Source organism: Lepus europaeus, chromosome 18, assembly GCF_033115175.1.
Source record: "Lepus europaeus isolate LE1 chromosome 18, mLepTim1.pri, whole genome shotgun sequence".
NCBI classification, from domain to species: Eukaryota; Metazoa; Chordata; class Mammalia; order Lagomorpha; family Leporidae; genus Lepus; species Lepus europaeus.
This window is the reverse complement of record NC_084844.1, coordinates 24,160,930-24,179,304: the sequence shown is the minus strand read 5'-3', so window position 1 is coordinate 24,179,304 and position 18,375 is coordinate 24,160,930. Positions and strand designations below refer to the sequence as shown.

At 55.0% G+C, this 18,375-nt stretch overlaps 1 protein-coding gene across 6 annotated transcripts; it reads right to left on the bottom strand.

Moving 5' to 3' along the window:
• Positions 1–6,259: 6,259 nt before the first annotated feature.
• NFE2L1 (NFE2 like bZIP transcription factor 1) lies at positions 6,260–18,120 on the bottom strand. 6 transcript variants are annotated; one of them, XM_062175560.1, is made up of 6 exons: positions 18,022–18,120; positions 15,604–16,590; positions 10,872–11,087; positions 10,385–10,474; positions 10,016–10,174; positions 6,260–9,353 (listed from the first exon to the last, which is right to left on the bottom strand). In XM_062175560.1, the coding sequence occupies exons 2-6, from the start codon at positions 16,111–16,113 to the stop codon at positions 7,989–7,991; spliced, it is 2,340 nt and encodes a 779-aa protein (XP_062031544.1). In that variant the 5' UTR covers positions 16,114–16,590; positions 18,022–18,120; the 3' UTR covers positions 6,260–7,988. The 6 variants fall into 6 exon arrangements, with proteins under 6 accessions (XP_062031544.1, XP_062031545.1, XP_062031543.1 ...); XM_062175561.1 differs by having other exon boundaries at positions 17,959–18,101; XM_062175559.1 differs by lacking the exon at positions 18,022–18,120 and adding an exon at positions 17,632–17,734.
• Between the last annotated feature and the right edge of the window lie 255 nt (positions 18,121–18,375).

Genomic DNA, 18,375 nt, shown 5'->3' with positions numbered 1-18,375 from the left:
TAAGGGAAGTTTTTGGGAGGCCCAAGTGGAGCTTTATTAAAGGTCTGGGTCATGGAGAGGCCTCACTGGGCAGAGTTCTGTGTTTGCACTTGCAGTAGTTGGCGGCAGCAGCACAGCAATCAGCGAGTTGAGCGAGTTTGGGTGAGCTGGGCAGAGGCATTCTGGTTGTGTTCTATACCATAAGATACACTGAAAAAGATTTTCACCTTGGTTTATACCCTAAATGGGCTGCTATTCCATTTTAGCCTTAACCTTTACAACCAACTTCATTGTCATTTCTGAGCTGTGGCAAAAACCCTATGGTTTCCACCCAGGGAAGATAATAAAATTGATGTGCTTGCACCGGAAACTGAGGTGAAGACCGATATTCACAGTTTTATCTTGCAAAACTAATTATCAGGGATTCAAGGTTTAAGGATAAACTTTTCTTAAGTGGTGGTTGTGGTCACGAACGCAGAAATGTGAAAAGTAAGTAAGGATAGGTGCAGCAGATCTTAAGTCTGCTTCAGAAAGGGTTTGGAGAACACTTACTCAGCCAGTGCAGAAATGTGTGTGTCGGATGGCTTCCATGAAATACACTGTCATTGACTTCTCAACGTTGAAAGGGAAACAAGTTATTACGTATAGCTACTATTAGAAAAGGAGTTCTTAATAATATAATATGGTGACACCACCATTATCTGGAGGTGTGCCTGTACTGACAGAGCTGGTCAAAATCTTGCTCCTCCTTTGTTCTCATTTGGGTTTCTATTTAGTATCAGAAATGAATGGAGTACTTTTTTTTGGAAAGAATTTTTATTTATTTGAGAGAGTTACAGGGGCTGGTGCTGTGGCATAGTGAGTAAAGCCACCATCTGCAATGCCAGCATCCCATATGGGCACTGGTTCAAGTCCCTACTGCTCCACTTCTGATCCAGCTCTCTGCTATGGCCTGGGGAAGCAATAGAAGGTGCCCAAGTCCTTGGTCCCTGCATCCGCATGGGAAACCCAGAAGAAGCTCCTGGCTCCTGGCTCCGGATCAGTGCAGCTCCAGCTGTTGCGGCCAGTTGGGGAGTGAACCAGTGGATGGAAGACTTGTCTCTCTCTCTCTCTCTCCTTCACTCTCTGTGTAACTCTGACTTTCAAATAAATAAAAATAAATATTTTTTAAAAAGAGTTACAAAGACCAGGAGGTCTTCCATTCTGCTGGTTCATTCCCCAAGTGACCACAATGGCCAGAGCTGAGCTGATCCGAAGCCAGGAGCCAGGAGCTTCTTCCAAGTCCCCTACACAGGTGCAGGGGCCTGAGGACTCAGGCCATCTTCCACTGGTTTCCTAGGCTGGATCAGAAGAGGAGCAGCTGGACTCAAACTGGTGCCCTTATAGGATGCTGGTGCTGCAGGCTGGGACTGTAACCCTCTGTGCCACAGTGCCGGCCCCAAATGGAGTACTCTAACTGACAGTATGTAGGAATAGTGGTTTCTACACTTTACAAGTACTGAGTTTTGACCACCAATTTTAAATAACTTGTAGTAATTGAATCTTATTTCCAGGTGTTAAACTCAGTTCTGTGGTGGTCGTATTCAGACTGACTCCATTTGATTAAATCTCGACCTTGCGGTGTTTGTCCAGCACATTTTTGTGGTCTACGGCTTATGACATCAGGAATCAGCATTTCTAAAACAATCATAGCTCAAAGTCAGGAAGAAAATGATAGAGGAAATTGTTACACCAAAATTATTTGGCAGAACTAAGAACTCTGAAACCCGTATCTGGTTCTTTCTCCCAATAGCACCAGATCCTAAACTATGATGGAGCTGGAATTAATCTGATGTACAAGTTGGATCTTGTCATGAGGACATTGTTACTTTTTTTTTTTTTTAAGATTCATTTTATTTGAAAGAGTTTCAGAAAGAGATCTTCCATCCACTGGTCCACTTCCCAGCTGGCCGGAGCTTCACCAATCCAAACCCAGGAGCTTATTCCGGGTTTCCCACGTGGGTGCAGGGGCACAAGGACTTGGCCATTCTGTACTGCTTTCCCAGGTGATAGCAGAAAGCTGGATCAGAAGTGGAGTAGTCAGGACTCAAACTGGCACCCACATGGGACGCTAGCACCACAGGCAGCAGCCTCACTCACTACACCACAGCGCAGGCCCAAGGACATTTCTTATTTAAAACTAGAGCTGGGGGGCTGGCGCTGTGGTATAATAAGTTAAGCTGCTGCCTATAGTGTCAGCATCCCATATGGGCACTGGTTCGAGTCTCAGCTGCTCCACTTCCAATCCAGCTCTCTGCTGTGACCTGGGAAAACAGAAGATGGCCCAAGTCCTTGGGCCTCTGGACCTGTGTGGGAGATCCAGAAAAAGCTCCTGGCTTCAGATCAGCCGGGCTCTGGCCTTTGTGGCCGTCTGTGGAGTCAACCAGCAGATGGAAGATCTCTGCCTCTGTAACTGCCTTTCAAATAAATAAATCTAAAAAAAGGAACTAGAGCTGATAGTGAAGCCTTAGTATCTTACTCCATCCAGCGTTTGACTTTTGCATCACTTAATGACAGGATACTTTCTGAGAAATGTGTTGTTAGGCGATTTTGTCTTTGTTGACCATCATAGTGTACGTACACAAACGTAGATGGTATGACCTGGTATGACCCACTACACACCTACACTACTATATGGTATATACCATCATTCACACAACCTGTTGCTGACTGAACTAGACAGATACCGCTACAGCTCAGTGTTCGCATTAAGAAGAGTCTTGGCTTTTGGTAATGGGCAGCAATTATCAGGTAGTAGCATCCTAGTATTTTAGCAAGGGGACAAGAAAGTTTGATAAAAGGTGCTTAAGACCCAAGACAAATATCAGTCTACACAACCTTGGTTAGAATTTTCTCCGAAAGCTCCTGATTTCCTAGCCAGTATGTTTAAAGTTGTTTATCTCCTGTATATGGATGACTTTTAATTGACCTTGGCCATGTAAATTTCTGTTGAATAAATTGGAATGTCAGAAGCAAGTGAAATCTGAAATAGAACCACCCAGGAATGAAAAGTTGAGCCATTGAGCCTGCTGTGTGTGGACAAGCAGAGTGGTTCCAAGGGGGTTTTTGTTTGTTTTTGTTTAGGTCAGTGAGGTAGCAGAGGTAAGGCAAGGCTGAACTAAGTTGAGACTACATGCTAACAGTTCCACTTTTATACTTTTTGTTCAGCCTGTGTTAAAATATTCAGCAGGACTAGGTCTGCATTTGTGATCTTATGGGTATGGTTTGTGTTCGTACCAAAGCCCATTTGCCCCAGGTGGATTTTTAAATCCTGGTTGACTTTGATCAAGCCTACTATTTGCTTGCTGTTTGCATAGCCCGGGAGTCAGGGCAACATTGAAACCTGGCTGTGGGACACTAGCCCATTGTTTGAGTTACTGCCTTAGCCTGTAGCTGAGGACTGGAAGGTCTGAGTCGATTGTATTAACCTGAACTTGTATTTGAAATGAGGCAAAAGTGCCAGCTTGTGTTCTTTTCTACACCTCTCCCCAGGTGAACTTAGTTTTTTTTCCTTTGGTTGAAATAGCAACTGGAATCATGTACAAAGTGTTGTGCAGCCCGTCTCTATTCTGCAGTCTGGGAGCCAGCTCTAAGGCCTCAGAAGGAAAAGGAGGCTTCTATCCAGCTGACGTTGGAAACCGTTCTAGCAGGGCCCCATACTATCACTGCTCAGGGACAGTTAGAGCACTAGTTTGTTTCTCAGCTGAAGGAGGCAGACCTGAACTCCAAGCAGCTTTGGACAGAACAAGGACTAGAAATGGTAGGAAGGTGCACACGTGTCCCCAGGATCCACACATGCTCGTTCTCTGCTACAAAGTTCAGAACCAGAGGCAAGCAGGACTGACTGCTGGGAGAAGCCAGCGAACAAGCACAGGGTTACTCTTGCTTCCCTGACAAAACACAAAGTCAAAGCTTAGTGGGTCCCCTTTACTTACCAAACTCGTTAAGTGGAAAAAAAAAAAAAACAAGGTTTAGCCATCCATGAAGATGAAGCCCGTGGATTTTGCTAGAGTCCCACAGTTGGCTAGGAAATTGACTTCTGAGAGGCAGACAATCCTGTACCTATGTTTATCCATGGATAGCATCAACCTACAGACTTCTTGGTATCCCCCTTTCAGCAGGTCATGCTCTAAACTGGTTAGTCTGAGCTGCTAAACTTGCTTTCCATCAGTGCCCAAAGGATGAGGTAGGAGACTTTAGGGAGGTGGGTATTATTTTTTTCTACAAGGCACTTGGTTAAACTACTTGTCGAAGAATCCTGAAGAGCAGCAAGGTCTGTTTTAGCTGAAGGTTGTAAAATGGGATGAATGAGGCCTGCCCCCTCAAAGAAGCAGGGCTCTATGGAAAGTAGCCTCCCATTCATGCATTTAAGTAGGTCCTGCTTTGCTTCCCCCAGCCAAGCTGAGGGAGTCAGCCAGGGCGGCTAGGTCCTGACATGAAGTTATGTCTAGATCACTATTTACCCCTTAGCTTCATTGGGGAGATCCATACAGGGCAGAGGGTTAAACAGTGGGTCTACAGGGCTGGTGCTGTGGTATAGCAGGTAAAACCACCGCCTGCCATGCCAGCATCCCACATGGGCACCAGTTCGAGTCTTGGCTGCTCCACTTCCTATCCAGCTCTCTGTTATGGCCTGGGAAAGCAGTAGATGACCCAAGTGCTTGGGCCCCTGCACCCGCATGGGAGAGCTGGAGTAAGCTCCTGGCTCCAGGATCAATCCAACTCTGGCCATTGTGGCCATGTAAGGGAGTGAACTAGCAGATGGCAACCTCACGCTCTGCTTGTGTAACTTTCAAATAAATCCACCAATCTTGGGGCGGGGGGTGGAAGTCAGTTTAAATGAAGCATAGGTCTTCAGAAGCATAGCAGGTCACCAGAGTGCTTGGCCCTTAGTTACCTCGAAGGTCTGCTCCTCTCTGCCCCCTGCAGGACCTCACTCCCTGGGTGCATGCGTAGTGGCAGCAGCCCCTCCACAGGCCTTCCTGGAGTTCTTGTATCTTCTTGCTGCCAGAAAAAGCCTACAGGCTGCAACACTCACTCTACCTGCCAGCAGCAAAAGGAGGTCAGCCCCGCAGCAGTGCTGACCAACTTGGCCTGAGGCCCTGACTAATCAGTGCGATCCTGGACAAAGCACCTCTAAGGGGCTGGGAGCAGGGGCCCATACACTCAGCTCCAAGCAGGGAGAACATGAAGGGACTGTGTTTAAACCTAAATCTTCTAAAGTTACAAAACAAGATGATGAAAATCGCAGCCTAATTGTGTACTAAACAACAACAACAAAAGCCTACTCTACCCTTTATGAAGAACAGAAAACTATTACCTGAATTTTTACCCCTTTTTCTTCAAGTTACTGGCAGGAATTAGGGTAGTTTCTTTTCTTTTTCTTTTCAGTCTTTTTCCCCTTTAAGAATCCTTTCATCTGGTTTACATCAGCCAACTCCAAAATAAGAGAAAGCTATTTGACAACTGACCCTTCTAACCACGAGTGGGAAAACCCCTGTAAATTGAAGCATAGGAGTAAAAAGTGTTTTCTTAGAGTTCTGTTCCATCCCTTAGGACACTACTACGAGCATTAAAGGACCGAGACGAACCAGAGTACACAGGTAGCTGCAAGCTCACGATCACAGCCTGTACCTCTAGACTCTGCCGCTATGCCCAGGAGACTGCCAGGGCAGCACTGGCCACACACTCCCTGGGATGGGCACTTGGGACCTGCAGCATCCACCGAGAGGCACCACAGAGCCCCACAGCTTCTCACAAGCTGGGTTACTGCGGCTTCTTGGAGGGAGGAGAGTCTCGTCGCCAGAGCAGCTTTTCCAGGATGTCTCAACGCTGGCGCCTCCTGCTTCGCTCAGTTACGTCACAGTGCTTTCCAAGGGCTGGCTGGTCCCACTCCTCAGATTTTCATCATCTCTACACTCCAAAGGTTTGCAACCCTTTGGCAAGTGAGGCCACTACAGAAACAACAGACTTAAAAACGCGATGTGTAGCAGGTGGACGGTGACAACCCTCCACCTCTCCCAGCTCTGTGAGAAACAGGCCCAAAGGATTCCGAGTCCTCCCCAAGAGGATTCGGCCAGCAAGCCCTGTCAATACGGGAGGGTTCAGGGCAGGATTTGAGACTTCTCCTCACTGTCAACCCCTGCTCTCCACCCACCTTCCCCCAGTGGCAGCCTGTCCCCCTCGGAGCCCATTTCCTGTACTCTCACAGTGGGGAAAAATTGCACTTGAGAACCAATCATCCATTTTATTTTATTTTATTTTGTCATGTGCTCACAGCATCTCGCTCTCTCCTCTCCCTGGCAGGTCACAGAGATAAATTAAAAATAAAATCTACAAAGAAAATAATTTATAAAAGCACTCCCAGGCTCACGCCTTCTATCCCTACTGCTCAGTTAGGAACGGCCCTCCCCGCAGGGGGAGGGGCTCAGTGCTTTCCCCCCCAGGTCGCTCCTGGGCGTCTGGGGCAGACAGCACCCCAGAGCCAGGCCAGCGTGGGGCAGCAGTGGCAGGCAGAAATACAGTGTGGTCCTGGGACCGCCTGGCCCCCCTGGAGCCCTCCCTGCCCCTGCCTCTGCCTCCTCTAGGAGCCTGGGCCAAGCTGGGGCTGTGGAGAAGTTACTGTGGCAGAGCCCGGGGGAGGGTGCTCTTCAGCCCCCATTACATGCACTCCTCATTCTTCTAGAAAGAAACCCAAACAGAAAGCAGATGGAGACCTCGGGACAGAGGAGAACAATCCCAAGTGTCACACAGTTACACGGAGTCATTATGGCAAAGAGAACGTTTAGCAGCTTTGAATATTCGGGCATCTCTTTTTTTTCTCAACACAAAAAAAGCATTCTAGACCCTATAAGTGAAACAGGGCACAAGCCCTTAAAAAAAAAAAAAATCAAAGCGCAAGAGAGTCTAAGAGGACTAGCTTTACATAAAGATTCTTGTTTTGTCTTCTTCCCAGCGACAAGCCCCGCTGTCGGCAGGCAGAGGCCTGCGGGAAGGTCTACTCCCCAGTGTTGTGCTGAATACTGCTTGGAGGTTGTTGCGTGGCTCTTCCTCCACGTCGTCCCCCTGCCTCCACGCAGCCCCCAACAGGAAGGCTACAGGCCCAGCACCCTACCCCTGCTCCCGACACACACAGGATAGAGGAGGACAGCATTTACATGCAGGCTCTGATGGAAACAGCGGGAGCCTCACCTGCAGCTGGAGCCCAGAGGGAGATGGCAGTGGCAGGGTGGTGCGTGGCATGCGTGGTGTGGGGGCTGCTAACAGGGCCTCGTGACCCTTTCCTGTTTCCTCTGCCCTTTGACCCTAAATCTCCAAGCCAGTTGGGGTCCCAGTGGTTCCCATACGATTGACACATTATAGGCAATATCCCAGGCGCTCCCCTTCAGGGTTGCCAAAGCACAAGGAGCAGAAAGAGTTAACAAAGCCCCTCCCCAAGCCCGTGTGTGCATCCCCGTGGGGTGAAATGGGGTTTATCACACCAGTTGACACCTAGGCCCACTAGCGTCCCTCAAACCTGCTGCCCGGAATCCTGGCCAGAGCCAACCCTAACCTGCCCTCCGACTGTCTTCCCTCTGGTGTTGTCGGGTTTCCTCCTTTCCAGGAAGCAGACTTTCTCCTACTCCCTCCTCTCGCAAGTCCCTTCCCTCCCCCTTCGTCCACCTTCGCTCCGTTCACAGCTCTCTACCTTCAGAATACCAGCACCGCCCTTCCCCCACAGGAAAGGGGTAGCGCGGAGGACCCTGTCCACCCACATGGTCTGGCCACTCCCACTCCACCCCAGTGGGGGAAGGTGAGCCAGACAGCGCCCGCGCCTGCCTCTTCCTGTACACTGACCCGCAGTCATCCATCCCATCTGAGAAGATATATTGGATAAGAAGGCATTAAAGTCCCCTCGGTGGGTCCAGGTCCAGGCCCAGCCCTTCTCCAGTTTCGGTCTTGGTGAGCGTCAACCCCCTTCCTCCCCAGGTTCACTTCCTGCGGTCCTTTGGCTTCCTCTCCTGCCGCCGGGCCTGCTGGTCGGCCATCGTGCGGGGAATGAGGAGGACGCTGCCGTCCCCGGCGTACTGCAGCGCGTACTGGCTGGGCGAGTAGGGCCGCCCGTTCTCATCGCGCAGCCGCCCGAACACCTCTTGGTACAGGCTCTGGACTTTCTGCTTCATCTGCCGCAGGGAGCGCAGGAACTCCACCTTCTCCCGCAGCAGGCGCGCCTTGTCGCGCTGCAGGTCCTCCACGTCGCGCTCCAGGTTCAGGATGGTGTCCAGCTTGCGCTTGCGGCAGTTCTGGGCCGCCATCTTGTTCTTGCCCCGGCGCCGGATGTCTCGGATGAGGCTCAGCTGGGCCTCGCTCAGCTGGTATTTGGACAGCAGCTCGTTGAACTCCTCCACGGGCAGGTTGATGATCTTGTCGTTGGTGAAGGGGATCTTCATGGCTCGGGCCCGATGCTCATCCCGGCTCATCTGCTTGTCCAGAAAGTCGGCCTGCTTCTCTTTGCTGCCTTTCTTGAGCGCGCTGGGTGGCGGCAGATCAGCAGCGTCGAGGGCACTGGGCGCCATGTTGTACGTGTGGTTGTGACCCACATGCTCCAAGTAGGGCAGGCAGGAGAGCTGAGACGGATCCTGGTAGCTCATGCGGCAGAACTTGGAATACTCAGGCTGGTAGCCCACGGCGCCCTCAGCTTCTTCCAGATCCAGGGTCTCAGAGTCAGAGCTGTAGCCGACAGCACCTTCCTCGGAAAAAGAGGAAGAGGCGGAGGAAGAAGTGGAGGAGGAGGAAGAGGAAGAGGAGGAGGAGGAAGAGGAGGAGGAGGAGGAGGACGAGCTGCCTTCAGAGCTGCTCAGGGAAGATGGGCTATGGCTCGAGTCCAAGGAGAGGCCTGAGTCAGAATCAAACTCGTCCTCCAGCTGCGAGGCCTGCACGGGGTTGAAGCCTTCCTCGATGGCCAGGTCCATCAGGCTGATCTCATCCAGCATGGCTTCATCCAGCAGACCCCCGAGCGGGTCGGGCAGCTCTGGGCCTGCTGTGTCATTGGCTGTGCCGTTGAGCTGGGGTGGAAAGAAGAGCCCTGCCAGGTTGGTGGAGCCGAAGGTGGAGTTGAGGCTGGTGGAATTGCTGGGGACCAGCGGGAGCAGCGTGGAGCTGCCAGCCACAGACAGGCTCTCCACCTCGGGGCTAAAGAGCGAGAAGTCCTGGCTGCAGCCCCCCAGGGACGCCTGATGCAGGCTGACATTCTGATTGATGGGAGTGTTGGGAGCAAGGCTGTAGTTGGTGCTTAGTGGGTCTCCAGGAGGGGCACTGTACAGAATTTCACTTGCTGATGAGTTCACTTCCATGGCCTGGGAGGGGAGAAGAGCACCACTGTTGACTAGGAGCACACGCCCTCCCGGTGCTGCCGCGCAGGCTCCCTACAGAGGCTGCTGCACGGGGAAAGGCCAGAGCCTGGGAAGCAGAGCCTGTGCCAGCTCCGGGCCCGGCTTGGTCCACCAGGCCTGGCAGAGGTAGGGTCTTTGCTGTGGGCTCCACCCCAAGGCAGGACTGACCAGCTCTGTGCACTAAAAAGACCTCTTCACTGCCAAGTCGCTGCACTCACAGGAACACCCAGACCAGAGTCAGACACCCGGCCGCACCAGCTGGGCACAGCGCTCCCGGGTTCCTATCTCCCTCTTGAGATGATGAAGGGCTGGCCTGATGACCCTGAGGGCGAGTGAGCCGGCGGTGGCTGGAGAGCGCTATGTGAGTGACTGCTATTACCAGTGCCCAACCCAGGACGCAGCCACAAAGCGACACACAGAAGCAGGCTCGGTCCTGGGTCCAACACAAACCCCACTCTGATTTGATCTCCCACTACTCCAAGACATGTGGGTAGGTTGCCTCTAAATGTACCAAATTTCCTATGGGTCAAAAATGTTACTCTCACTCCCCCTACAAGTGCAAAAGCAACCAAGTGTTAAGACGCTCCATGCACAATGTTAGGCCTGCACCGGCCTGATGATCCTACCTGCATTTCCATGATGGACATGAGATCTTGCCACTGTTGTTCCAAATCAAATGGTGACTCCGTGCCCGTCAGGAGGGGAGACAGGAGGTTGTTCTGAAGAGCTGGGGGCTCACTTTCAGTAGGCACGGCTTCTGTTAGACTGGAAACATCTGCTGGGAACTAGGGCAGAACAGAGGCTTTAAGGGGGACAAGGAAAGACCACCTTCCACTTTCCTCCCAGAGACTACCACCTGCTTCTCTCTTCCTTCCTCTGAATTCTCCACCAGCAGCCAGGACAAGGCCAGAACCTGGAGCCGGCCCCTCAGCCAGCCACGGAGGGACCGCGCAGGCTGCCCGGCTCGCTCGTGGGCTCTCCCTGGCCCTGCTCACCTCAGCATTCTCCCCAAAGGGGCAGGTGGCCTCCAGCAGCCTAAGGCACTCTTCCAGGGACAGGGCCGTCTGGTCCTCCCCACCAGGCACCTGTGGCAACAGCAACTGTAAGTTGACTGACCTGGCCTTGCTGCCTGGGGCTGAAGCCTCTTCTCCAGCACAGCTGCAGGTCTGCAGTCTCCCTCCCATTCCTGGGCCAACGGCTGGCCTCGACTGGGAAGGATCCTGGAGCAGGAAGGTGCTCTGCCGCGCCGCCCCACCCCCCGTCTGTTGCCAAGGCCTGGCCCGTCTATCTGCTGCCCACCTATGCTCCCTCTGCCCGTCTACACCTGCTGCCCTGACTTGTAGACCTCAACCCAAAAAAGACATTCCAGTCTACCCCACAGGCACAACCTGCTTCTCTAAGGGAAAGTTTCTGGAAGAAAGCCAGCCTGGCTTGTGAGTTTTGGGGGAGTGGGGAGGTAAGAACAGGCAGAGGTGTGGGTACCTGTGCAGGGAAGCTCTCCCCAGTCTCTCCATCCACTAGCAGGTTCCGTGCCAGAGCTTCCGCACCCTCGCCTGCCCAGGTGTCCTCCTGCTCGGCTCCATCTCGCAGATCCTTATCCACATCCTGCTCCTTCTGCCGATGACTATAGTCAAAAACCTCACGCCCAGCCCCCAGATCAATATCCTGTCGCCAAAGGATGTCAATCAGATCTATGTCCTGAAAGATAGATCACCATGACTTTAGCTCTCAGGTCCTAAGAGGCCCCTCCAGGTCCCACCCCACAAAGGCCCCTCTCAGGATCACCCCAACTGATGCTGGGGGACCCCTCCCAGCCTTCCACGTGCCAGCCTTCCCCTCAACTCCTCTGCACCAGTAGGGCTTCATTCATCCACTTCCAGGTACTACACCTCCCTCCCCCCCAGCACAACCATCCCCGTACTTGGGCTCTGCACCAGGGACACACCCAGGCCACGAGGCAGGGCCACCTCACCCCTATCGAAGAAGGGAGAAGCAGGAATCACATCTCATTTTAGGGATGGGAATCCCGTAAAAACTTGGTTTTGTGGGAAGCTGGCCACACAGCAAGCAAGGGCGAACTCTCAGTGCAGAATTGCTTAGCAGTGCCGGGGCTTGCATCAGCCTGTGGTGCCGTTTCATTTGCATACAGGGGTGGGGTGGGGTGGGTGGGGAGGAAAATCCCTGCATTTCCAACCACCTGATGCAACCACTGACACGGGCAGGCCTTCCGAGTCACGCCCCGGCCCTGGCTCACAGCAGAGTAAGGCTGAGCGCCCCCAACTCTCAAACCCAGGCTCACCTCGAGATCCGTCCCTGCCAGAATCCCCATTCTCAGCTGCTCCGATCCCAGGGGAGCCTCAGGCAGGCAGATGATCCCCACCAAGCACCCCACCCCTACCAGGCCAGCCCCGCGGCAGCCCCTCACACCACTCTTCTCACGCCTTCCTCACCACACCCCAGGACTTGCCCACTCCACATCAGTCAACCCACTCAAGGACATAATCCCCATCACTGCTCAGCTCCCACTCCACCTTGGGTACCAGAATGCCTCCGGCCCGCTCTACCCTGCACCAACTGCCACCCCTACTTGCCACCAGTGTAGCACCCCAATAAATTGAGCCATTTGGGCTTTCCATATATGCCACCCCCATGGCCGAGCCCTACCCCACAAGCCTAGAGAAGCCCTGAAGTGTTGCCTTTCACTCAGGGCTTAAAAATCAAACACTTTCCAGAAAGCAACATCCTTAGCTGCGACTCACCCCCCTAGCCCCAAGCAGGTATCCCTTCCCAACCGTAACCCTCCCAGACCCCAAGACCTCCCGGAGGTACCTTTCCCTTCAGTTTCCCACATACACCAACCTGAACAGAGGCCCTGGACCCCGGAGCAGAGAGGGGCTGGGCCACCCGGTGACCAGCCAGCAAAGAGTTAAGGGGCCGGCTGCCTTTGGCATGGCCCCCACCACTGTGAGAGCTGCGGTCCAGGCGGGTCATGGTCTGCGAGAAGAGCCCCAGGGCAGCCGGTGCCGGGAAGCCGGACAGGGGGCTGCAAGGAGCTCTCGGCTTGAAGGGAGCACACCAGGCTGGAAGGGTGGCCCCTTGCTAGCTCCAAGGGGCCCGAGGAGGGTGCCCCGCCCGTGCTGCTGCCTGGGCGGCCCAGCCCAGCCCCCTTCCTCCATCCTTGAGCAGCCCCCTCCCACCTCACAACCCCAGCTCCACTCCGGCGCCCGGCAGCCCCCACCCTGAGCTCACCGCAGAGGCTGCAGTGAGATGGGACTCCCACCCCATGCTCCGTGCTCAAGCTGCAGAGGAAAGCAAGCTCCCGCCTGGGCCTATCCTCCCGCTCCTCCCTCTCCCCCTCCCCACGCCCCCCAAACTTGTTACCTAGGCTGCAGCAAGGAGCCAATCCCCTCCCCCTCCCACCCCGCAGGTCACTGCTGAGGCTGCAGAGAGCCAATCCCCTCCCCCAGGTCAGCAGCTGGGCTGCGGAAAGAGCCAATCCCCTCCCACTGTCGTTACCTAGGCTGCGCCGAGAGCCAATCTCCTCCCCCAAGTCTCCGCTGGAGATGCGCAAGGAGCCAATCCCCTCCCACCGCCTGTTACCTAGCTGCGCGCTGCAGCCAATCTCTGCACCCGGGCGCTGGAGAGGCTGCCGCAAGCACCAGGCCCAGCCCTGGGCCGCCTCCGTCTCCTTGAGGAGATGCACCCAGGGGCGGGCAGCCCCACCCAGCCCAGTCAGTCAGCTGGGGTGGCGCAGTGAGCGAGCCCTGGGGGAAGGGGTGCCGCTGTCCTCCCTCCTGTCGCATCTGCTCATCCAGCCCCCTCAAGACTAGGCAGACACTCCTCCCGCAGCTTCTCCGGGAACCTAAATTCTTTGCTGGGAAGTAGAAGGAGTTTTCCTGTTCCTGAGGCTGTGGCTAGTCCTCCAGGGATCACAAGCCGGGCTGGGCAGGAACCCCCCCCCCCACCCGGCGCCCTCCCAAAAGCCGGGAGCCGCCTTTGTCGCCCTAGAACAGGCTAGACCAGAAGTAAAGGGAAAGGCATTTTCACACACGTGCAGCGATGTCAGGTGCTGGCCAGGCCCAGCCACACTCAAGAGCCAGAGGCAAAACCCTGAGGCCCAGCACTAAGGCAGACAAGCGCTCAGCAACACCCTGGCCACAAATCATGTCCCTCGCTCCCGGAGTCACCCCAGTTTTGTTCAAGAACATTCTCTGACCTCTGGACCACACCTCTCCAAGCAGGAAAGAAACCCTACAGAAACCTCCCTGGATAGCTCCCTCCTCAGAGCTGCTCCCTGCAGCCTAAGGTCAGGGCAGAGACAGTATGTTCTCCCTGGTCTCCGCCTGCTCCCAGCCGGCAAAGAGCTGTAAACAGGCCACCCCCTGCTCCGGGCACAGTGCCAACCTTGAGGGGAATCCTATCCCTGACAAGGGCCCAGCGATGGCTGTCCATCGAACAGGCCTGGCAGCGGGGAAGCACTGCCACCCCAGGGCTGACGCCGGCTCCAGCAGAGCCTGTCACATGCTCTGGACCGGGGGTATTTTTATCCCTGAGCTGCTGAGGAAATGTTGTCCCAGACACACAGTGATCCTCCCCTTCCCCCTGATGCTGACCCACCCCTACCTCCCAAAGGGAGTGATGGAGGCCTGGGCAAACACAGAGCCCTCACAAGGGCCAAGAGACAGGGGAAAGAGAGCTCAATCCCATTCCACCCACTGCTCCCGGGTGTAGCTAGAACACCCCGCTCCAGGACAGGTATCCCAGGGGCTCCCGAGCACAAGTCCAGTTGCACCCACTCCTGAGGCCACAGGACGGAAGCAGAGCCTGAGATACACTTCTACAGACCACTGGCCCAAGACCACAAGCCCACCTGAAAGACAGCGGGAGAGAAAAAGAAGTCAAATCCTCAATGTCACTACAGGATCTCAGACAACAGACTCGAAAAGGGAAGAAACGCTCCGGGCTCCCGTGCGCAGAAAAATCCCAGTCTCCAGGCCCGGGATGAGGCAGCTGAGCTGAGGGCAGGGTTTCTCAACTCCAGCACTCTGACAGCGGGGTCACATCCCTGAGGCTTGGGGCTGTCCTGTGCTGTTCATGCCTGGATTCTACTCACTAGGTACTACCCCACCCCACCTAACAACTACAGCCGTCTCCAGACAGTGCCTGGGCGGAAGTCGCCCCCAGCTGCGGACCACTGCCTGGCCGAGAAGCAGCCACACTCCCTGACAGTCACTGCCGATCACAGAACTGAGCCCAGGAACAGGCTGCGACATGGAGGGAAGCAAGACGCAGCTAGAGCTGGCGGGCAGAAGGAGCCGTGCTCTGCGGCATGTCAGACCTCTGGTGTCCCCACCTTGGGAAACCCAGCCCAGCACGAGGCAGCGTCTCCCTCACCAACAGCCAGGGAAAGGCAGCAGGCCTTCTGTCAAGCTCCTAAAGGCTGAGTGGCAAGCCAGATCTGAGACAGGGCTCAAAGCAGTCTTGTGCTGGTGGGACAGGAGCAGCAGTCCCCATTCGCACCGTTAAGAGCCACGTGACAGACGCTAAAGATCTCAGATAGCTCCCCGCCAGCTGACCTGGGCACAGAACGCAGTTCCTCTTCTAGCTCCCAGCCCCCCGCCCTCCCCCTGCAGTGGGCCTTCAGCAAGAACAGGAGCCGTGGCCCTCTCCCGGCCAAGAATAACTGTCCAGATCTACCCCTTGGCTCAGGCCCAGGAGAGCTGAACTGTCGGACCTTACAAGAGGCCTGACCGCAAAGCAGGAGGGCTTTAGGACATATGTGTGTATTCGCATGTGCTGGGAGGTACAAGGCAAAAGTCCACAAAGTATTTGTGTCTTAGCAACAGATATACAGGCATCAAAGCCCATCACAACATGACTCCCTCCCCCAGCCCAGGCCTCCAGCAGTCATGTTGAAATCCAAGCAGTAAACACCCTGGCATGCTCTAGGAACCTCCCACTGCCCTGACAGTACATTCAGAGGTGGGTCCATGGTTCAAAACAGGGAAATGCTCCCAGCCCCCAATCCTAAGGCTGGACAATCCCGCCCATACCCATCCAAGAACAATGCCCTAAGACTTCCCTGCCCCACCCCACCTTTTCCCCCACCCCAGTCTGTCTGATTCTTTACAGAGCTCTGTGCCAGGACCAGAGTCCTTCAGGACCAGCCCACCCCCAGCCCCAGGCCCCACCCACCCACCACAGGGCCACTAACCTCTTTGGTTAAGTCTCCACTGACTGGAGGGGCCACGGCCCCCAGATCCTCCAAATCTTCACTGAATGCCTGCTCCGTCTCGCTCTCTCGCACCCCGTTGTCTGGGCCCGTCACATCCTGGAGGCCACTGGAACTCTCGAGGGCGAGGCCCGCGCTGGGCTGGCTGCCAGGGACAGACCCCTCTGGGTCCCGGTGGACCAGCCAGGCGCTCACCTCAGTGCTTGGCACCTGGAACCTGTCCAGGGCCCTCACCTGACTGAGGAGCCGCCGGGCAGTGAAGTAATTGTCCAGGTCTACGCTCTTGGGGTGGATCCCATAGCCATCCAAGGTATTCCTCAGGCTGTGGAACTGGGTCTGAGTATAGGCAGAACTGGGCCCCAGGATGATCTCCCGGAGCGGGGGAAGCTGTGAGGTCAGGTACGTATCCACGTCCACCCGCACCCCAACCAGACTCAGCAGAATGGTGAACTGGAGAAGTCCTTCCGTTAAGTATTTCTTCAGAGAAAGCATTGCTGAAGGACCAGAATGTTTATGCTTTTTGGTTTTTAAATCTTCCAAAAGACAAATCAAGGCCACTGCTCTGCCGCTCCCGCCTCAGGGCCAAACACTGCACCCCACCCTGGCAGGTCACCGGGGCTGAGCTCCCCCGACGGCCGCAGAGGACAGCACAGCCCGTGGAGCCAAGGCCGCACTCCAGACCACATTCACTTTTCCCTTCGTGCCACCTCACCTCTGAAAGCAAACGGCTCCTAACCCAGTCCAGGCCTCGGGGCCCACGCGACTTCCTCACTCACATCAGCCGGCCTCTCTGTAGACGCCACACTCCACTGCACGCTGTTCTCAGCAACAGCTGACGGCCTTTTTTTTTTTTTTTTTTTTCCTTCTCCCTCCTAAGGTTTATTTTCTTTGGCTGGAGCTACAGGCCTTTTGTCTTGGGTCAGAGTGTCCCGCCTCCGCCACACTTACCAGGGGGGTTTCCAGAGAAACCTGAAATGGGAATCACAAGAGTAACAGGATGAGGGTCCGAACTTCACACCATCGTCAGGGTCAGAGACTGCTCATGGGACAGGCTGGCACTACATTAAGAAAAAGAACTTACACAGGAAAACTTATCACTTGTATTCTCGGAAAATAAATAAAGAATAAAGCCACCTGTTAGAATGGCCACCAAAAAGGAGGGTACCAACCAAAAAGGATCTGTTCTGAGATATTAAATTTGAAATATCCTAAAAAGTGGCTTGCTTTGGAAAAGCAGGCGATGCCGGCGGCACCCAAATATCTCAAATATCATTCTTTGTCTAATATACCAACTCCCCCCACCCCCACCCTGGCACATTACAGCTTCTATTTTCAGCACGAGAAGCCCATTTCCTATCTTAAAGGAAAGTTCTCCCGGAGAGAAAACTGCCTACAACCTCTGGCCCTTCCAGTTCTAAAGAGGAGGCAGGTTATTAACAAGGGAGAGTGTGAAAGACTCCGGACCACACTCGGCCACCCCTTCACACCAAAGAATAGCGTCTTTTGTTCCCCAACTTAGAAATCCTATTTTTTTTTCTATCAGCCTCCCATTATAAAGAGGGGGGGGGGCACCAGAATTTGGTATCCCGAGGCTGCACAGGCAGGTTTTATCTTTATTCCTATGACCTTCTGAGCCAAGCTGAGGGTATGGCCAAGTCCTCACCCCAGACTGCCAAGTGGGGAGAAGGTTAAATCTGCCCTTTCGGTTTCTGGTCTCCATTAATCCCATAAACCAAGACATCCCCCTCTCCTCTACCCCATCCACCCGCTTCACGCTGAAGGGGAGGCGAGAGCTACAGACGCACACACAACGCACGCCCCTCTCCGCTCAGAGTAAACACAACTGCGACCCAGAATCCCTGCTTACGCTACTCGCCCATTCGCACGCCATTTAGCACTGAACTCTCCAAGGGGCCGATTAAGTTCCAGAAAGCGGACAAAGTCCCTTAAAGATCTCGAGGGAGGGCCAGAGGCCCCGGCGTGAGTCCGGTCCCACCCTGTCCCGGGTACCCGAGTCCGGCGGGGACCAAGTCGCCATGCCCACTCTCGGCGCCTCGGCTTCGAGCCTTCTGGGGCGGCGAGCGAACAAGTGCCACTTTGCTGGCCCGGACCCACCCTTAAAGGAAAACCTCTCCCCGCCCTCCGGCCCCGTGGCCCCACCCCCGCTCCCAGCCCGGGCCTCACACCACGCCTTCTCGGGCCCTCAACCCTCCCTGGTCCAGCCCACCCCAGAGCCGGCTCGCTCCTGGGCGCCGCGGCCCTTCCACCACAGGCCTAGGACCCCAGTCCCGCCCGACACCTGGCTCGGCCGCCCAGCTCCCGCCTCCTGCCCCTCACCCCATAAGCCTCGGCCCCGGGGCGCTGCGCCCCTCCCGTCAGGGAAAGGAATGTGCCCGATACCCGCTGCTGAGTTCAGCGTCCGCCACAGCAGGCCCTCAGCCTGAGTCCGAGGCCGCCGCCACCGCCGGCCGGCCTACAGCTCCCCAGCCTCCGCTTCCCTCCCCGCCCCCTCCTTCCACCTCACTCGGAAGCCCGCCCGCCACGGCCATCAGCAACAGTTTCTCCAATCAATTAGCAGAGACCGCGGCCGCCGCCGGATGTTGCTTTGATTGACAGCAGAGAGGACCCAATAGTTGAATGGGTCTCCTCCTCTCTGGGCCCAATTTCCTAAGACTGACATGAGCCACGGCCCAATGGGTGTCTAGGCCCGCCCCGCGTCCTGGGCCCACCAATGAGTGGGGCAAAGGCCGTAGT